This window comes from Macrobrachium nipponense, chromosome 9 (assembly GCF_015104395.2).
Source record: "Macrobrachium nipponense isolate FS-2020 chromosome 9, ASM1510439v2, whole genome shotgun sequence".
Lineage (NCBI taxonomy): Eukaryota > Metazoa > Arthropoda > Malacostraca > Decapoda > Palaemonidae > Macrobrachium > Macrobrachium nipponense.
Window position 1 is genome coordinate 6,946,727 of NC_061110.1, and position 15,982 is coordinate 6,962,708.

At 43.5% G+C, this 15,982-nt stretch overlaps 1 protein-coding gene across 3 annotated transcripts in view; it reads right to left on the minus strand.

Moving 5' to 3' along the window:
- The window catches only part of LOC135217868 (mothers against decapentaplegic homolog 4-like), a 106,087-nt gene that overhangs the window by 36,777 nt on the left and 53,328 nt on the right, over positions 1 to 15,982 (minus strand). For all 3 annotated transcript variants that reach the window (XM_064253890.1, XM_064253889.1, XM_064253891.1), the window contains exons 3-5: positions 15,433 to 15,537; positions 13,762 to 13,936; positions 4,123 to 4,322 (exon numbers count right to left, since the gene is read on the minus strand). In XM_064253890.1, the coding sequence (XP_064109960.1) occupies positions 4,123 to 4,322; positions 13,762 to 13,936; positions 15,433 to 15,537 (480 nt within the window). The remainder of the gene's footprint in view (positions 1 to 4,122; positions 4,323 to 13,761; positions 13,937 to 15,432; positions 15,538 to 15,982) is intronic.

Genomic DNA, 15,982 nt, shown 5'->3' on the forward strand with positions numbered 1-15,982 from the left:
GGACGTTTCCATGCGAAACTTCTTTTTCTGTACGAAGCGATTCAGAGCGCTTACGTCCAGAACTGGCCTCCACCCCCCCGATGCCTTTGGTACTAGAAAAAGGCGATTGTAAAATCCCGGGGAGTGTGGATCCTGCACAAGTTCGATGGCCTCTTTTTCCCACATTTGCTCCACCATTTGAAGGAGAGTCTTTCTCATTAACGGGTCTCTGTACCTCGCTGACAGTTCCCCGAGGCGTAGATGTTAGGGGCGGGCTGTCGTCGAAGGGGATTACATATCCCTTCTTCAGGACCGACACTGACCAAGGGTCGGCTCCCCTTTTTGCCCATACTCCTGCAAAGTTCAGGAGTCTGGCGCCCACTGGTGCTTGGAGGAGCAACAAGTCACTTTGATTTCTTGAAGGGCCTAAATGAAGACCTTCCTCTCTTTTCAGAGCTCTTCTTTCTGGCAGGGGGACGAGCCGCTGCACCTCCACGAAAGGGCTGCTGAGGAGGACGAGATTCCTTCTTAATCGTCGACACTACAGGGCGTACTTTCTTGGACGTTTGCGTTAGTAGGTCTTGTGTCGCCTTCTCAGTTAGCGAGCGAGATATATCCTTCACTAACTAGAAGGACAGATGATCTGATAGAGGGGCGAACAGTAAGGCAGTCCTCTGGCTCGGAGAAACCCCTTTCGATAATAGGGATCCAAAAACTGATCTCTTTTTCAGGAGACCAGCACCAAAAAGGAAGCCACTTCACCCGAACCGTCCTGTACTGCCTTGTCCATGCAGGACAGGACGCTATGGAGAATTTCTGGGTTTTTCAGAAACTCCGGATCCTTAGATTTGTTGGCCAGAACTCCGAGTGACCAATCCAGAAAATTGAACACCTCTAAAGTGACAAAAAGTCCCTTTGGAGAAAGTGGTTCAACTCTGAAGTGCTCCACGTCGCTCTGACCGATCCTAAGGAGTGGACCGTCTAGAAGGCCTCCACTAATAAATTGGAAAAGTTCGGCATCTGCAGAGGCAGGTAGAGAAAGACCCCCGCCCATAGTCTCTCCTGTCCCATACCAAATACCTCTCTTCCCGTGCAATCTGGAAGGAGGCATGCAGAATACCGTCGTTTCCTAACTCCTTCTTCTTGTCCATCCAAAGAATCTAAAGAATGGAGTGCCTTCTTCATAGATATCGCAGGCTTCATTTTTAAAAAGGCCGACGATTTAGCCGTAGCTGAGCTCGAAAAGAGCGAACGAGGAGAAGGAGGAGCCGCCGGACTAAGAGAATCTCCAAACTCTTGAAGTAGTAATGAGGCTAAGACTTTATAACTAGAAAGTCCTCATTAGCAGGAGGTTTCGTCATCAGACAACTCGTCTAACCCTCGATCAGACGAAGGAGAAAGTTCACGTTTGGAGGGAGAGTCCTTCCAAGACCTCCTATGTTCTGAAGGAGAGGAGCCCCTATTTGGAGAAGAGTCATAACCTCCAGGAACGAGTCCCGACTCTTGCCTCCTGGCTCTTGACTCTTGCCTCCTGACTCCTGCCTCCTGGCTCCTGACTCCTGCCTCCTGACTCCTGACTCCTGCCTCCTGCCTCCTGACTCCTGACTCCTGCCTCCTGACTCCGGATCCTGCCTCCTGACTCCGACTCCTGGCTCCTGCCTCCTGACTCCTGACTCTGCTCTCCTGCCGCTTTGGCTCCTGCTCTTGCTCCTGCCTCCTGCTCTTGCCTCCTGGGCTCTTGCCATCCTGGCTCTTGCCTCTTGCCTGGTGCCTCTACACTCCTGGCTCTGGGCTCCTGCCTCCTGGTTGATCCTCACTCCTGGCTCTTGGCTCCTGCCTCCTGGGTGACTCCTCATCCTGGCCGGTGCCAGACGTCTGATCGTTTCATCCAGGTCGTACCGGAAACCTCACCTCGAGGTAGGAGTATCGATCCTGGAGGCAGATACCTCCATACGTCTGGAGGATCTTTTAATAGGAAGGGAAGTGTCTTTCCTTCTAGGAGGCTCCTTTGACAGGACTCCTACAAACGACGAAATCTGTTCCTGCATCGCCATCATGAACCTCTTTGTAGCCTCCTCTTTATCCTCTTCGGGAGGAGGGGAAGGAGGAGGAGGGGAGGAGTTCCATAGCCTCCACCTCCTGCCTCCTTCTCACTCTGGTTGAAAGAATGGCTCTTCTTGCCTTCTTCACTCCCGATGGAGACTCCTCAGGGAAGTTTTCAGGGCTCGAGTCAATATTCGGAGCCTTCCAACTCCTCTTGAGAGGCCGAGATCGATCTGAATCTCTCCAATCACGTCTCGGTGATGAGATCCCGACGACGAGAAACACTCACGTAGGACGCTTTTACAATAGCGGTCCTTGGCAGTCTGGGGTGTCACAGAAACCGCCGAAGGGACACCTGATCGGTGGGGATTCTCCACAACCTCCTTTCGGCTTTCGACTTCCTTCTCCTCTGGGCATGTGAGCTTGGAAGAGGTCTAGACCTAGGAGCGTTGCTGAGCCGACCAGATGCCCCTCCACTTATCACTGGGGACACTCATATCACTGTCACTGAAAAATCACTAGCCTTTACCTTGTATGGCAGCCATTTTGTTTTCCATCAACTTGAAGGCTGCTTTTAGATCCGCAAGTTCTTTTGCTGGATCTACAGGTTCTGCAATAGGAGAAGGGGCTGCAATGGAAGGAGAAGTAGCAATACTTACCCTTGGGGAAGATCCCAAGCTTGGAATTAGTTCAGATCTAGAACTACTTAAACTTCTATGAGAAGCCTTCCTCACTCTTTCTCTTTCTAACTTTTTTAAATAATTAGTTAGATTCTTCCATTCGTTCTCACTCAAGTTCTCACATTCCTTACAAGTATTAGTAAAAGAACATTCATACTCCCTGCACCTCTTGCATACCGTGTGAGGGTCTACCGAAGCTTTCGGCAACCTCACCTTACAGCCTACATTCACACAACGTCTCACAACCATACCAGAGTCAGACATTATTAAAGAAAATTCCAAAATCAAGTCCACAAAACAGTCCACAAAAGCGTATGCCAATCCAACCAATCCAGATACGTCACCAAAAGTCGGTCAAGAAGATCAATTGCCGGTGAAAAAAGAAAAACCAATCGAGAGGAACCAACAACAATGTTGATGGTCCGGGCGACAGAAGAATTCTGATTAGAAAACGGGGATGGTTCCTAGTCCTGCCACCCAGGGCAGGGCGGTAGATCACCTGACCTACCTGTAGCGTGTGCCGCGAAATTTGAAATTCTGTCGGAGACGACGGAGTCTATAGCTAAGTATATATCTGGCAGGGAAGTTGAATGTATAAAAATTAATAATTCTCTTTATGGCAAACTATGTGAGTGTCTACCGATGATATCGGTAGTTTTCACTAGATTTCTTCGAAATTTCGAAGCGAAATTCATTAAAAAGTTAATAAAAGCGTATGCCGAACCAAAGACCCAGTACTTCCCTGCAAAAGACAGCCCAGAAGATCGATGGCGATGAAACACGAAAATCAAATCAGGAGGAACCGTAAACGTATGTTTACAGTCCAAACGATAGAGAAAAATCTGTCCTTAGAAGGTAATAGTTCCTATTCCTGCCACCCAGCGGCAGGCCGGTAGATCACCTGACCTACCTACCTGTAGCGTGTGCCGCGAAATTCGAATTTCTATCGGGGACGACGGAGTCTATAGCTAAGTATATATCTGACAGGGAAGTTGAATGTATGAAACTTTTATTTTATGTATATACGAGTACAGTATTTTAAATAAAAAATGTCAAAATGTATTTGAATTTTCAAAAAACGACTGTGATTAAAACAATAACATTGGTGCTTTCCATATTTTCTTAAATTACATTTTAAAATATCAAAATTATTGGAAAGCTCCAACAGTATTTTTTAAATGACAAAAGCAGCAAAACAAAAATGTTATTAAGTGAACATAAAGGTATGGAATATAGACATTTTACCTTGCACAAACATTTCTTCGACAGTTTTTAGCACAGAAAATAAAATGCTGCTTGGCAAAAAAAATAATTTTCATAAACTCACACTTGTGAGAAGACTCATGAACAAAACAAATCAAAACCACAAAGACCACACCACAAAAACAAACAGTATTCACAAACAAAAATAACACCATACCTGTGACGCAGATGCTCCAGGCTGTGGTCCCTGTGGTGGGTGAGTTATGGTGGCAATTCCGGAAGGCCCAGGAGTGACGGAGGACTCCCCAACACTACCGGGACCACCACCACTAACTTCACAGTCCATGCGCATACCATACTCATCCTTTACCAGCTGACCTGTGGAGGTTGCTCCTTGCAGGGTGAGCCCTGTCAAGTCTGCTTGCCCACAAAGAAAAAAAAATGGGGGTTAGAAGGTTTTCAACACTACGTAATTACCCTCAACATTCTGTTACATTAATCTTATTTTGTTGCATTTTATGCCAAGATACTGATCTGGGTGTCATTTTTACCATAAATAGTATAACTTGACCATAAGGTTGAAATATACAATAATAAAAGGACAAAATGACAAGTTAAAATTGGCTAAATACAAATATCAAATTTAAAAGTGACTTGCATTTTTTGTAGATATATATAAACCAATATGTTTTATGCAGAAGTATTCCTCACAGCATCTGGTTATTGTTGTTGGAACTTGGTAACCAGGTACCTAATGGTAAGTGAGTGAGTAGGTGAAACCCTCAACCCACATGCCAAAGGCCATGATTTTTCTTCAGCCTCAGTCAGAGCAAATGATATCAACTCCACACAACTCAGCTCAGATGAAGTAAGAACATGAGAAGACTCTGGGTCACAAGCTAGCTCAGACAGCCTGGTGTCAAACTTAATTAAAGCAAACACCCCATTTGCAACTGGGTGAATGCTGTTGTTAGCCCTCAGAGAGAGAAAGCTCCCCCAACTCAATAGTTCATCTAGACTTCTTGTAGGACTCCCCCCTAGACCTCTTCATCCTACCAGAGGAAGAAGAGGCACAAGAAGGCATGCTTGAGAAGAATAAGGAAGATAAACACCAACATTTCTCTGGCTTACTCCAACTCCAAGTCTTATTTTCTCCAATAATGACTTGATAATGAGGTAGAGGCAAAGAGTAACAGATAGAGTATCACTGTGTTCAATACCGCACAGGTATCCCCCATAGGCAACACAACAACAACAGGAGGCTCAACATTTTTTGAGCTGATTAGCTGAAACACCAAACACAGAAACAGAAAATGACAAATTTTTAACTAATTTGTACTTTTCATAACTTACAAACCTTCGGTCTTAACATTAGGATAACTACTCAGCGCCAGCTGGAAACTGGTAAAGTTTAAAAATGATATTGTTATGATACAATAAAGTTGTTCATACTTACCTGGCAGATATATATATAGCTGTATTTTCTGAAGTCCGACAGAAATTCAAAAAAACTTCCGGCACACACAGTGGTCGGCCAGGTGGTTAGTACCCATTCCCGCCGCTGGGAGGCGGGTATCAGGAACCAGTCCCATTTTCTATTCATAATTTTTATTTCCACTGTCCCCTGAGGGGAGGTGGGTGGGTACTTAATTATATATATCTGCCAGGTAAGTATGAACAAACTTTATTGTATCATAACAATATCATTTTGTTTCATGAAACTTACCTGTCAGATATATAATATAGCTGAATCCCACCGTTGGAGGTGGGGAAGGGACAGATAGAAAGGATTTTGGGAAACAAATGCATGCAGATGATTTACATCTTGGTTCCACCTGTTAGCATTGCTGGCTTCGTGGTTATTGCCACGTAAGTCTGCTTGTGCTACTAGAGTTGCCAGCGAGGTAGAGACCTATATAGCTGGTGCACTCCAGATGATCTGTCAACAGGGGCAGAGACCACGACGTGACTAGACCATATTGACCATACCATGAGGGCTAAGAAGTAAAAAATAAAATATGATATAAAAAATAAAAATATATCACCACCTGACCAACCTAGCCAAAGTTAAGGTGTGTTAACTAAGGCTTAAGAGTTAAGAAGTCACCGTTGTCGGCGACTCAACTACTAAATTAAGAGCTCTTCCTAACCATTTTCTACAGGATAGGATGAGTGGTACTACTTGCCCCCAAGATTGTGTCTGCAGACACGTATGGCCCTAGCGAGCAGCAGATCTCATATGCCATCTTTCACATCTCGCAGGGAGTGTGAATTGAACACAGAGTTGCTTCGCTAAAACATGGTACTCAGGATGTTGCTGAGTGCCATGCTCTGTTTGAAATGCTTCCGAGGCCGCGCCCTCACCTCGTGAGCATTCAAATCAAAAGATTTCAAATCTTTGTGCCAACACAATGAAGGAGCTTTTTGAAAGAACTCCTTAACAATAAAGCCAGGGTGTTCTTCGATATGGGCAAGTCTGGTCTTTTCGGAACACTGCAGATTGTCCGTACGACTTCAACTTTCTTGAGTTTTATGTAGATAAAACTTGAGAGACCTGACAGGGCACAGGACTCTCTCTGGCTCCTGCCCAATAACTTGTGCTATCCTTGATTCCAAGCTCCTGGCCCAAGAACAAGACGGGTTTCCATTCTTAGGCCACAACGGAAGGCTTAGAGAACGCACCGCCTGGGTGTTCTCTAATGCCAAAACTTCTGACGATGGCTGAAAACCTCACTAACCCTCTTTGTCGTATCTAAGGGTGGTTAGAAAAGGGCCTTCCTTCGATCACGGCAAGAAGTTAACAGGTAGGAGATGTTCGAATGCTTTGACATCAAGAACTTCAGACTATGTCTAAGTTCCATATTGAAAGCTTCGACTCTGGACATGCACAGTCAGTCAGTCTGTACTAAAGTCAGGTGACCGAGACCAGTTGACCAGTCAGAAACGCATCAAGGACAGCAAGGCTGTACCCTGAAGACCATAAGGCACTATTCTTCGCTGAAGGATGAGTGTCTGGACTGCCTGGGCGATTCAAGCTAAGCAAACCTTGGGGTATGAACGCAACCCAACGTCGTTAGCGAATCAACTCCTGAGCCACTCCTGACTCAAGCTTCTGGTGCCAGGAGAAAGGAGCGAGGAGCAAAAAGGCGATTCAGTCCCGAAGGACGAATGCCTGACAGTCCAAACCTGGTCTCATGTTAAACGATCATCGGGGTGTGTAAACGCAACCGACTTCGTCAACAAGAAACTCAGGGCTACTATGTGTCTCCTGATCTCGCACGAGTGTCTGACTCCGAGAAAACAGGTGAGACAAAAAGTAGATGGTGAGCGAGTTTCGAGATTCCACAGAACTCAAAGATCGTGAAGGGCTTTGTTTGTTTGACAGAAGCAAATCTCTGAGCCCAAAGGCCCGTCAACAACATATTTGCGTATTCTTTAATAGTTGTGACTGCCAGCTTATCCCATTCTTCAAACGGAAAGGGAAGACGGCAATCTTATGCTGTCACACATCTCGATAGTCTGAACGTAGTCAGGACTCAGAGCGGAGAGGTTATAGGTACCTTTCATGATAAAGTAGACCGACTCTCTCGGAAAAGGTCCTTGGAAGACGTGACCTCTGTGGAATCTAGGATCTTGTAATGGCCAAACCAACATGGGGCGATTAGCGTCATTGTCGCTCCCTGTGATGGGTATAAATCATCTTATTACATTTCCTAAGCGTTTTGAAAAAGGGGAAAAGAGACTAAACATCCATCCCTGTTCAATATCATAGCGAAGAGATGTATGAAAGGACGTCCCTAAAGTCTCCATAACTCTCAACATACTTCTAAAGAAAGATTCCACTCGGAAGTCAGTAGTTTTCTGCCGTCGATCGAGACGATTCGTACGGACTTTTGCAATCCTGTAACGAACCTCTAGAGGATCGTTACATTCTACGTCTGTTGTTATAATAGGCTCTTTTCTCGTAAACCCAGAACAGGGACCCTAGAGAGAAGATACTTCCTAAGATATGAGAGAGCTGTGGAAGATCAGAGTTGATATGGACCACTGGTTCCAAAAACTAGTTTCCAGGACTGGAGGGACGACAGAATTGCTTCCACTTCTTTCAGATTATGATCCAGGACATCTGAAACCCTCTCCAGATGTCCGGCACCTTCTTTCTATCACCTCAAGTGTTACTTAACGCACCGAGAGATGTTCAGAATCATTCCTAGATCTTTAATAAAAATTTCAGTTTCCCGGTAGGAAAAAACTGTAGAGGTCTGAATTGCAGTCTATTCAGGGAAACAAACTTCTTTAGGAAGGAAATGGTCCCCAGCAAGCTCATCCATTCCCTCACACAGTATGTTTACTTCCCTAAAAAGGCTGCGCTTTGCCTAAGCAGGAGAGCATATAATAGTGAAATGTTGCGGTAGACTCGTAGCCCTATACCGTGCGGTAACGAGCACCGAAAGGAGTAAGAGATATCTCTGAGAACATAGTAAGGCAAAACGAATGCAATGTTTATTCATTCATGTAAGAAATCCCCTCAATCTAAGGCTAAAGTCCGTGATTGTAGGGCAGAGATACAGTTAGTCAGTCAATCCCGCGGAGAGAGAGAGACGTAACTGCCAGCACAGAGATACGGTTAGTCAGTCAATCCCGCAGGAGAGAGAGACGTAACCTACAGCGCATGACAGCGAACGAGCTGTACTGCCTCGTTTGGACTGGCGGAGAGGACAGTTACAGCAGCAGCTTACGATCGTTGTCTCTTAACTTTATGCCTGGGTTGCCAGCTACCCTATTCTACGAAGAAATAGGTCCGTAATTTTAGCATAAAGAGACTCTCAAGCTGGTATATTTAAGCGAAACAAAAAGAAAACGCTAAATATATAGATGCGTTTGTGTCGTCATAACACTACCATACAACGGTAAAAGATAAATCGGAAACTCCTGGAAGGCTGCAGGGAGTAACGATTAAATGTCCTTAAATTTATGACAATAGACCTCTCGGTTGCCATCCGAAGAGGTAACTACAGCAAGCGTATATGACTTGGAGCCAACCAGTAGTAAAATAACGCAAGGCAAAATATGATATTATATTGCAATAAAGTTTTTTTTTTTTTTTTTTTTTTTTTTTTTTTTTTATTTTTTTTTTTTTTTTTTATTTTTTTTTTTTTTTTTTTTTTTTATTTTTTTTTTTTTTTTTTTTTACCTGGCAGACATATATACCATAGCTGAATTCGGAAATACAGCTACATACATATCTGACAGGCAAGTTTCATAAACAAAACTCAAGAGAATTGAAGCGGACAGCTCAAGCTTCTTATGTTATTGGACATAAGCGTTCATTGACGTAGTCTACAAGTCTATTTCTTGTACGAGTCTGCGAATGATGAATGAGAGCTCTTCCGAATCTTGTCAATAAGAGCTTATCCGCTTACGCAATATAAGTTAATGAGAAGTTTGTCAATGAGAACTAACCCATTTACGGGACAAAGAGATAATTTGTCCAAATGAGGGGATACCCACTTACTTGACAAAACGATAGAATATTGTCAATGGGGGGAAATTCACTGAATTGACAAAACGTAATCCAGGAAGTCGAGCATTTTATTTTCGATTCCCGTCTCAAACGAGGAAGGGGCAAGAATCCTGTTAAGAGACGGCTTACGACAGGTAGAACGACGATGTTCAATTCGGCAGCGTAAGTCCCGACTAGGAACTAACAAAATCTATCATCTGAAAAGCCCTTTCAGATGGCTAAAAAGCTTGCAAAATTATCCTGGGAAGAGGAAGAAACTCTCCAACCAGCTTCCTCTCCCGTATCAAAATTTATTGGCAGTATGGCAAAGGAAGTGTCTTTCTTGAGCTTTCCTCCTTTTGATGAGTGCCTTTGCAAGAATCCTACTGAACGTTGCCGAGAGTCCTGACGTGCAGGACGTCGAGCTTTTACATAACCCATAGCTGCCTTACCGCAAAGTCTTGACTGCGGTAGAGCAAAAGAGATCTTTCCTTGAGCTTTCCATAACTCCATCCAATCCTGGACTTTACGAAAAGCAATATTACTGACAAAGACCTCTATAAATCACGAAACCCGTGGTCTTGCTGGGTTTCGAAAACGAAGTTGCCTTTTCCCTTTAAGCTTCCTCCGAAGCACTGCTTACTTCACATTCTTCGCAGGCGATGTAGAAGGATCACCGAAGTTAGGTAAAAAATCTTTAGGCCCAAATCAGCTTGAAGACTTCAACAGAAACGTTCAGCCAGGCGACACACCTGGTGTGCGCGCTCGGCGTCCACTGACTAGCAGCGAGCACGCTCGGCGTCCATTGGCGAGCAGCGAGCACTCTCGGCCGCCCGCCCAACGTCGGCGTCCACTGGCGAGCAGCGAGCACTCTGGCGCGACGCTCGCGCTCGGTATCAACTGGCGTGCGCTCGGCCTCGGCGTCTACTGGTGCGCGCTTTGGCGTGCACCCACGCGCGCGGCGCCTGGCGTCCATCCGAACGTCCCGTCCAAGCCGAGCGTCAAAAAAAAAAGCGTGCAGAAAAGTGTCACGCTCCTGACAGGCGTCAATGCAAGCGAAACTGCCTTCAGGGAAGAGCATTAGACATCTCGGAGAGAAAAAAACCGACTTGCACGAAGCAGTCTCAGGTGAAGGGTTGATCGTGTGAGAATACGCGGGGCGAGGGAACGCCTTCTTATTCTCACAGCAACAAAGCTAGGACGTCCGCGCTCAAAGCGTCCTGCTAATATGACGCCCTGTCCCTTTTTCTCGGTGAAAGACGTACACGAGTTCAGGCGACGTTCGCCTTCTTACTTCTCACTGCAACGCATGACGAGAGAGAGAGAGAGGACGTGAAACGTCTCTTCTTATAAAGCTTCTATTTAGAGGGCGCGAGTCATTCCGAAAAGCTCCAAACCCTGCGCAGGGAGGACGCTCGGAGGGACGAGAAGCAATCCTTCAGGATTCGTGCACGCACTTTGGCAGCCTGGGAGTAACTTCAGGTCTGCCGAAGGCCACATCAGATCGGTGGAGTTCCTCGTAAACCCTCCTTCGGCTTTCGACATGCTCTCTCCTTGTTCCTGGAGTCAAGCAGAGGTCCCGGCCTAGAGGCGAAATAAGGCCGATCTGACGCACCCTCCACTACACAAGGGGCACTGTCACTGCACTTAGCCACTTCACTTTTGCTCTCCAAAGCCAGCACTTTCGATTCTAAGTTACGAATCGATAGAGTATCAGAGAAAGGTCAATACCCTCTACAGAAACTGTTTAGGGCCCGAAGGCAACATTACAGGGTTAGGAGAACAACTACAGAAGTAGCAACTTTTCACCACAATGATAGGAGAGCGAAGCACCTTAGATTCCAAGATACAGATGGAATCTATAACGTAAAGGCATTTACCTCACGAGACATATTTATAGCCCGTAGGCCATTACTACAGGTTAGGCAAAATAGTCTACAGGCAAGGTTAGCCTACCCTGACTTTGTTTACTGATTAATTGCATACATATGAATCATACGTCTTCCTTATGGAATTAGACAAAGTCTCACACTCCTTACATGACAAATCTCAACAAAGAAGCAAGACACATAGCCCTCGTGCATATCGAGTGCGGAACTACCGAAGCTTTCGGTAGCCACACCCTATCTTAGCAGGACAACACCCTCTGAAACTAGCCTAACTAGATTCAGATATACAAAAATGAATCATATTCAAAACAATTAAGATAGCGTATGCCTAGCCACAAATCCAAGTCAATAAATCAAAAGACAATTAGGATATTTAGCGGCCATGAAGTTTCAAAATCCTAAGACGGAGGTACTGAAAACAGGTGTTTCCAGCACCGGCGACAGAAAAATTATGAATAGAAAATGGGACTGGTTCCTGATACCCGCCTCCCAGCAGGCGGGAATGGTACTAACCACCTGGCCGACCACTGTGTGTGCCGGAAGTTTTTTGAATTTCTGTCGGACTTCAGAAAATACAGCTATATATATCTGACAGGTAAGTTTCATGAACAAATAATTCTGTACGCAAGGGACTATTGGCATCCGTGCTTGGTCACGAGACATGTGGAGCCACCCACATACCCCTCTTTAACTCATGACCCCGTTAGTTATTTTCTTACCGCCTTTAAGGGAGGACGTGCTTTGCTCCGTCCTTTTAAAGCCGGTTTAGTTTGCCCCCTGTTGTTTTCAATTTGTTGTTTAGAATTCCCGGGTATGTGAACATGAAGCCTTCTCATGCTGCGAGACTTCCTGGATATCACAAGAAGCACATAAACGCCGTTATTTTCTTCGACAGTTTCGACGTCGAAGTACTCATCGTGTAGTAAGTCGTAGGTGAAGAAACTCTTAAGGTACGGTTAATTCGTTACCTGTGCTTTGGACTATTGCATATTCATAATTATTGCCTGTAATCCAAAGCTTTGATGTATCTGGATGTGCTTTGAGAAGTAATTATGACTAATTGTGCTCCTTTCCCTGCGGGGAGAGGTGTGCATCGACATCTTATTTTCCTTCCTGATACGTAGGTAGAGAGGACGCAGGTGTGTGGTCGGCGTTAGGCTTATCAGGAGAACCAACCCAAGAAGGACAGTTGGTTTGATGTATAACGTTGTGTTGCCACCCAGAATCCCACGTGATCGATGTCCCTTTTATCCTGAAATGCACTGAATGGCGGTCGGATGCGTCGCCATCTGTAAAGAAGCAGATAGTGCAACAAGGCAGCCTTTAATGTCAGGTTGTTATGCCTACAAGAATAACATCAACAGCCTTGCACTTCTGGTAGGGTGCTGGCTTCGCATTCGAGATACTCAGTGACGTCATAAACATGGCGACCGCCATGACGTCACTTCACAGCTGCAACCTACACGAAGACATGCTTTCATTTTCATTTCAAGGTACAAGAGTACTTTACAACTATGCTTTCAGATTGGAGGTTTTTAATGCACATTGGTTTTGAGAGAAATTACAAGCGTTAGGAGATAAAAGTCACATAATGGAAAAGACACAAGTCTTTCCTCTGTATCCTTCTGCTTAGGCGTCATCAAGCTTAGGTGACCGTCCATAAACCTAAAAATAGAAGTCTCACCTAAGAATACCAAGAGAAGTCCACAACTTCAAGAGCTCCAAAGAATCATTCATAAGCAGAGCAGCTGACAATATAATAGGAGTATGAAGTGACATGACACAAACACATGCCGAGGTCTCACATAGGTGTTCACGCTTAAAGAACATGTGCTGGTTCACTACTTTCACATGCATAACCCCCTCTGACAAAGCCAGAAGAGAATGGGCACCAACCTAACACCACTGAACCCCTTTGTCACAAAGCTTCAACGACCACCTCCCGCTAATTCTGAGGAATACTACACAAAAGACAATGGTTTGTACTCCCATAACAACAGCAACCAATATAGCATAAGAGGATGATGGTATAAAATTTTGCAAGTCAACATAAGAAATGTACAAAAACCACACTACTTACAAACGAGTTACATTCCAGATGGCCATTTGCACGCTGAATTGTTTGTAAGTTGGTTACTGTACTCTTCATGCCTATTTCAGGACAGTATGATGTAAAATCAACAGAGTACTGTATGTCTTTTCATCCTAAAACACAATACACTGTACATACAATACTGTATGTAGAGAACAGGTGCACAAAACAAAATTTGAACTTACAGGTGGCAAAGTGGTGCACTCTGAACACAATTTTAATTTGCGATCCCGTTTGTTTGTATCTCTGAATGTTTTTAGGTTGAATGTTCGTAAGTAGGGTGGTGTCTGTATAGCATATGCAAACAAATATTCACACACACATAATTATGCAACAAACATCAACACAAGCTGAATTATTCCGACAACTTACCTATTCCCGGAGACACGACACGTTCATAGTGATAAGGGTTTACACAAACGGAATCACACTTCAGATCAAATGCAAACTGACAATACTTCACATGTTTCAGTTCGTTTTTATGTAGATCTGGCCAGCGCCAGATTCTGGCATATATGACGTGAGGAAAACCTTTTCTTCCGGCTACCTGTAATTGATAAATCATTTGGGGAAGCATTACTAGGCAGCCCCCGGTTATCAGCGATCCGGTTTTCTGGCACTTGTCTAGCGCCGAAAATTACCGATTTTCGGTTATCGGTGATTTTCACTTATCATCAATCCGTCCGAATGGAAGCCCCCCACGCCCCAATAACTGGGGACTGCCTGAATTTGGAATGAATTACTGTATTATTGCTAATTAGGCTTCACTCGTCAATGGTAAAAGTATATAAGTTGCAACACCTAAAATTAATTTAAGACAAAACTTAACCCATCAGATTCTGATAATGTCAACATGCAAATTTCATTCCCTGAGATTTTGCCAACATCAAATGACATTATCTGCATAAAAATATTAACAATAATCTGACATCAGGTAACACTAGGATGACATTTGAACTTGTTGGGGAATGGTTCAACTTTTACCTACCAAACAAGTAGGGCTGTTCAAAAAGAATTGCGTATCATGAAACTCATCCCAATCAGAAATACTAAAAAGTTTGCCTATTTTTTCATACACTTTACATGTAATAACTAGCATGAACAGCAATACTACTTACAGTATCAAGGAAAGGAAACTGACAGTATTTTTAGCATGCTGCAAATTGTCAAAAAACTCGTTTTGGTTTCTCGAACATTAATCTTTATTTTCTAAATTTTTAAAGAGGCCCCAACTACGTTAAAATTATTTGGCTTCAAAGGTATGGCAAACCAACAGATAACATAAAAGGACCTCATATTCTCTCTAAGTTCATAAAGCAGTACGCCAGAACAATTTTGGACTTCCATTTTCTCAACCTCCAACCCCCTTAAAATCTCAAAAATCTCATGCAACACATTCTATGCTTAACTATCCATTCACTTGTGAATAAACTTTAAAAAACTTACATATCTACAATTACAGGCAGTCCCCGGGCTACAACGGGCTTGGCTTAGGACGCTCTTCAAATGTATTCATCATTAATTATTTCCTGGTTTACAACGCATGTTCCGGGGTTAAGCACTGATCTAACAGAAGAAATATGGCTCCAAAATGGCAAAATGGTCAAAATTTTGAGGTTTTTTTATGAAACAATTAAAATGTAGGTTATGTCACTTCCAAGACACCCAAAAGATTAAAGTAAGGTTTTCTTACAATTTTCAATGATTTTTTGGCTTGCGACTGTGTCAGAATGGATCCCGTCGTAAACTAGGACTGCCTGTACATTTTTTTATATCCATGGTGAGCAAAGGCAGCAGAATAAGGATTATAAGACCTTGGTACAATGGTAATTTTTCAAATATTAAGAAATTATATTAACCAAAATAACCAATCTCTGAAGAATGATTCATTCAAAATCCTATGGCAAAAATTCAAAAGTATCCCCTCCTTGCACAGCAAAGGACCCATAGAAAAGATATATATAAATTCTACATTTTCTAAGATATAAAAACATTAAACAATCTTCTATTTTTGGGCTATAAAAGAGCTGAATTATCATTCACCTGCAGTCTTCCATCAAGAGTTCGTTGTATGGTTACACACTTGCTGGGGTGAGCCCCATTGGTAGTAATGGCAGTTATTAAGGAATCCAACTCATCGCGTTTTTCCTGAAATTATCAGTACTTATTATTATTATTATCATTATTCGTAAGATGAAACCTATTCACATGAAACAAGCCCAAAGGGGCCAATGACAAGATCAGTTATTAGAAAAGAAATATGATAAAACAAAATAATTAACAAATTTGATCATTTCAAGCAATGGGAAATTTGGTGGGAGATCACTAGAAAAAAAAAAGTCGCTAACAAGGATATGAATATAAAAATATAAGAATTTGGTAGACTGCCACCGAAACATATTTCAGAAATGCTACAGAGGCAACAAGAATTGTGTACACATTGGAATAAAGAGGAGAGAATGCTTCAATGTGAACTATGGTCGAAGACCAAGATGTCTTTGAACACTGATGTTTTCTAAGGTATTTACATCTTCCATGGTGATTAACTCCTGCCACCTTCCTGCCCACTTAAGTAACAGGCTGTTACGTGCCA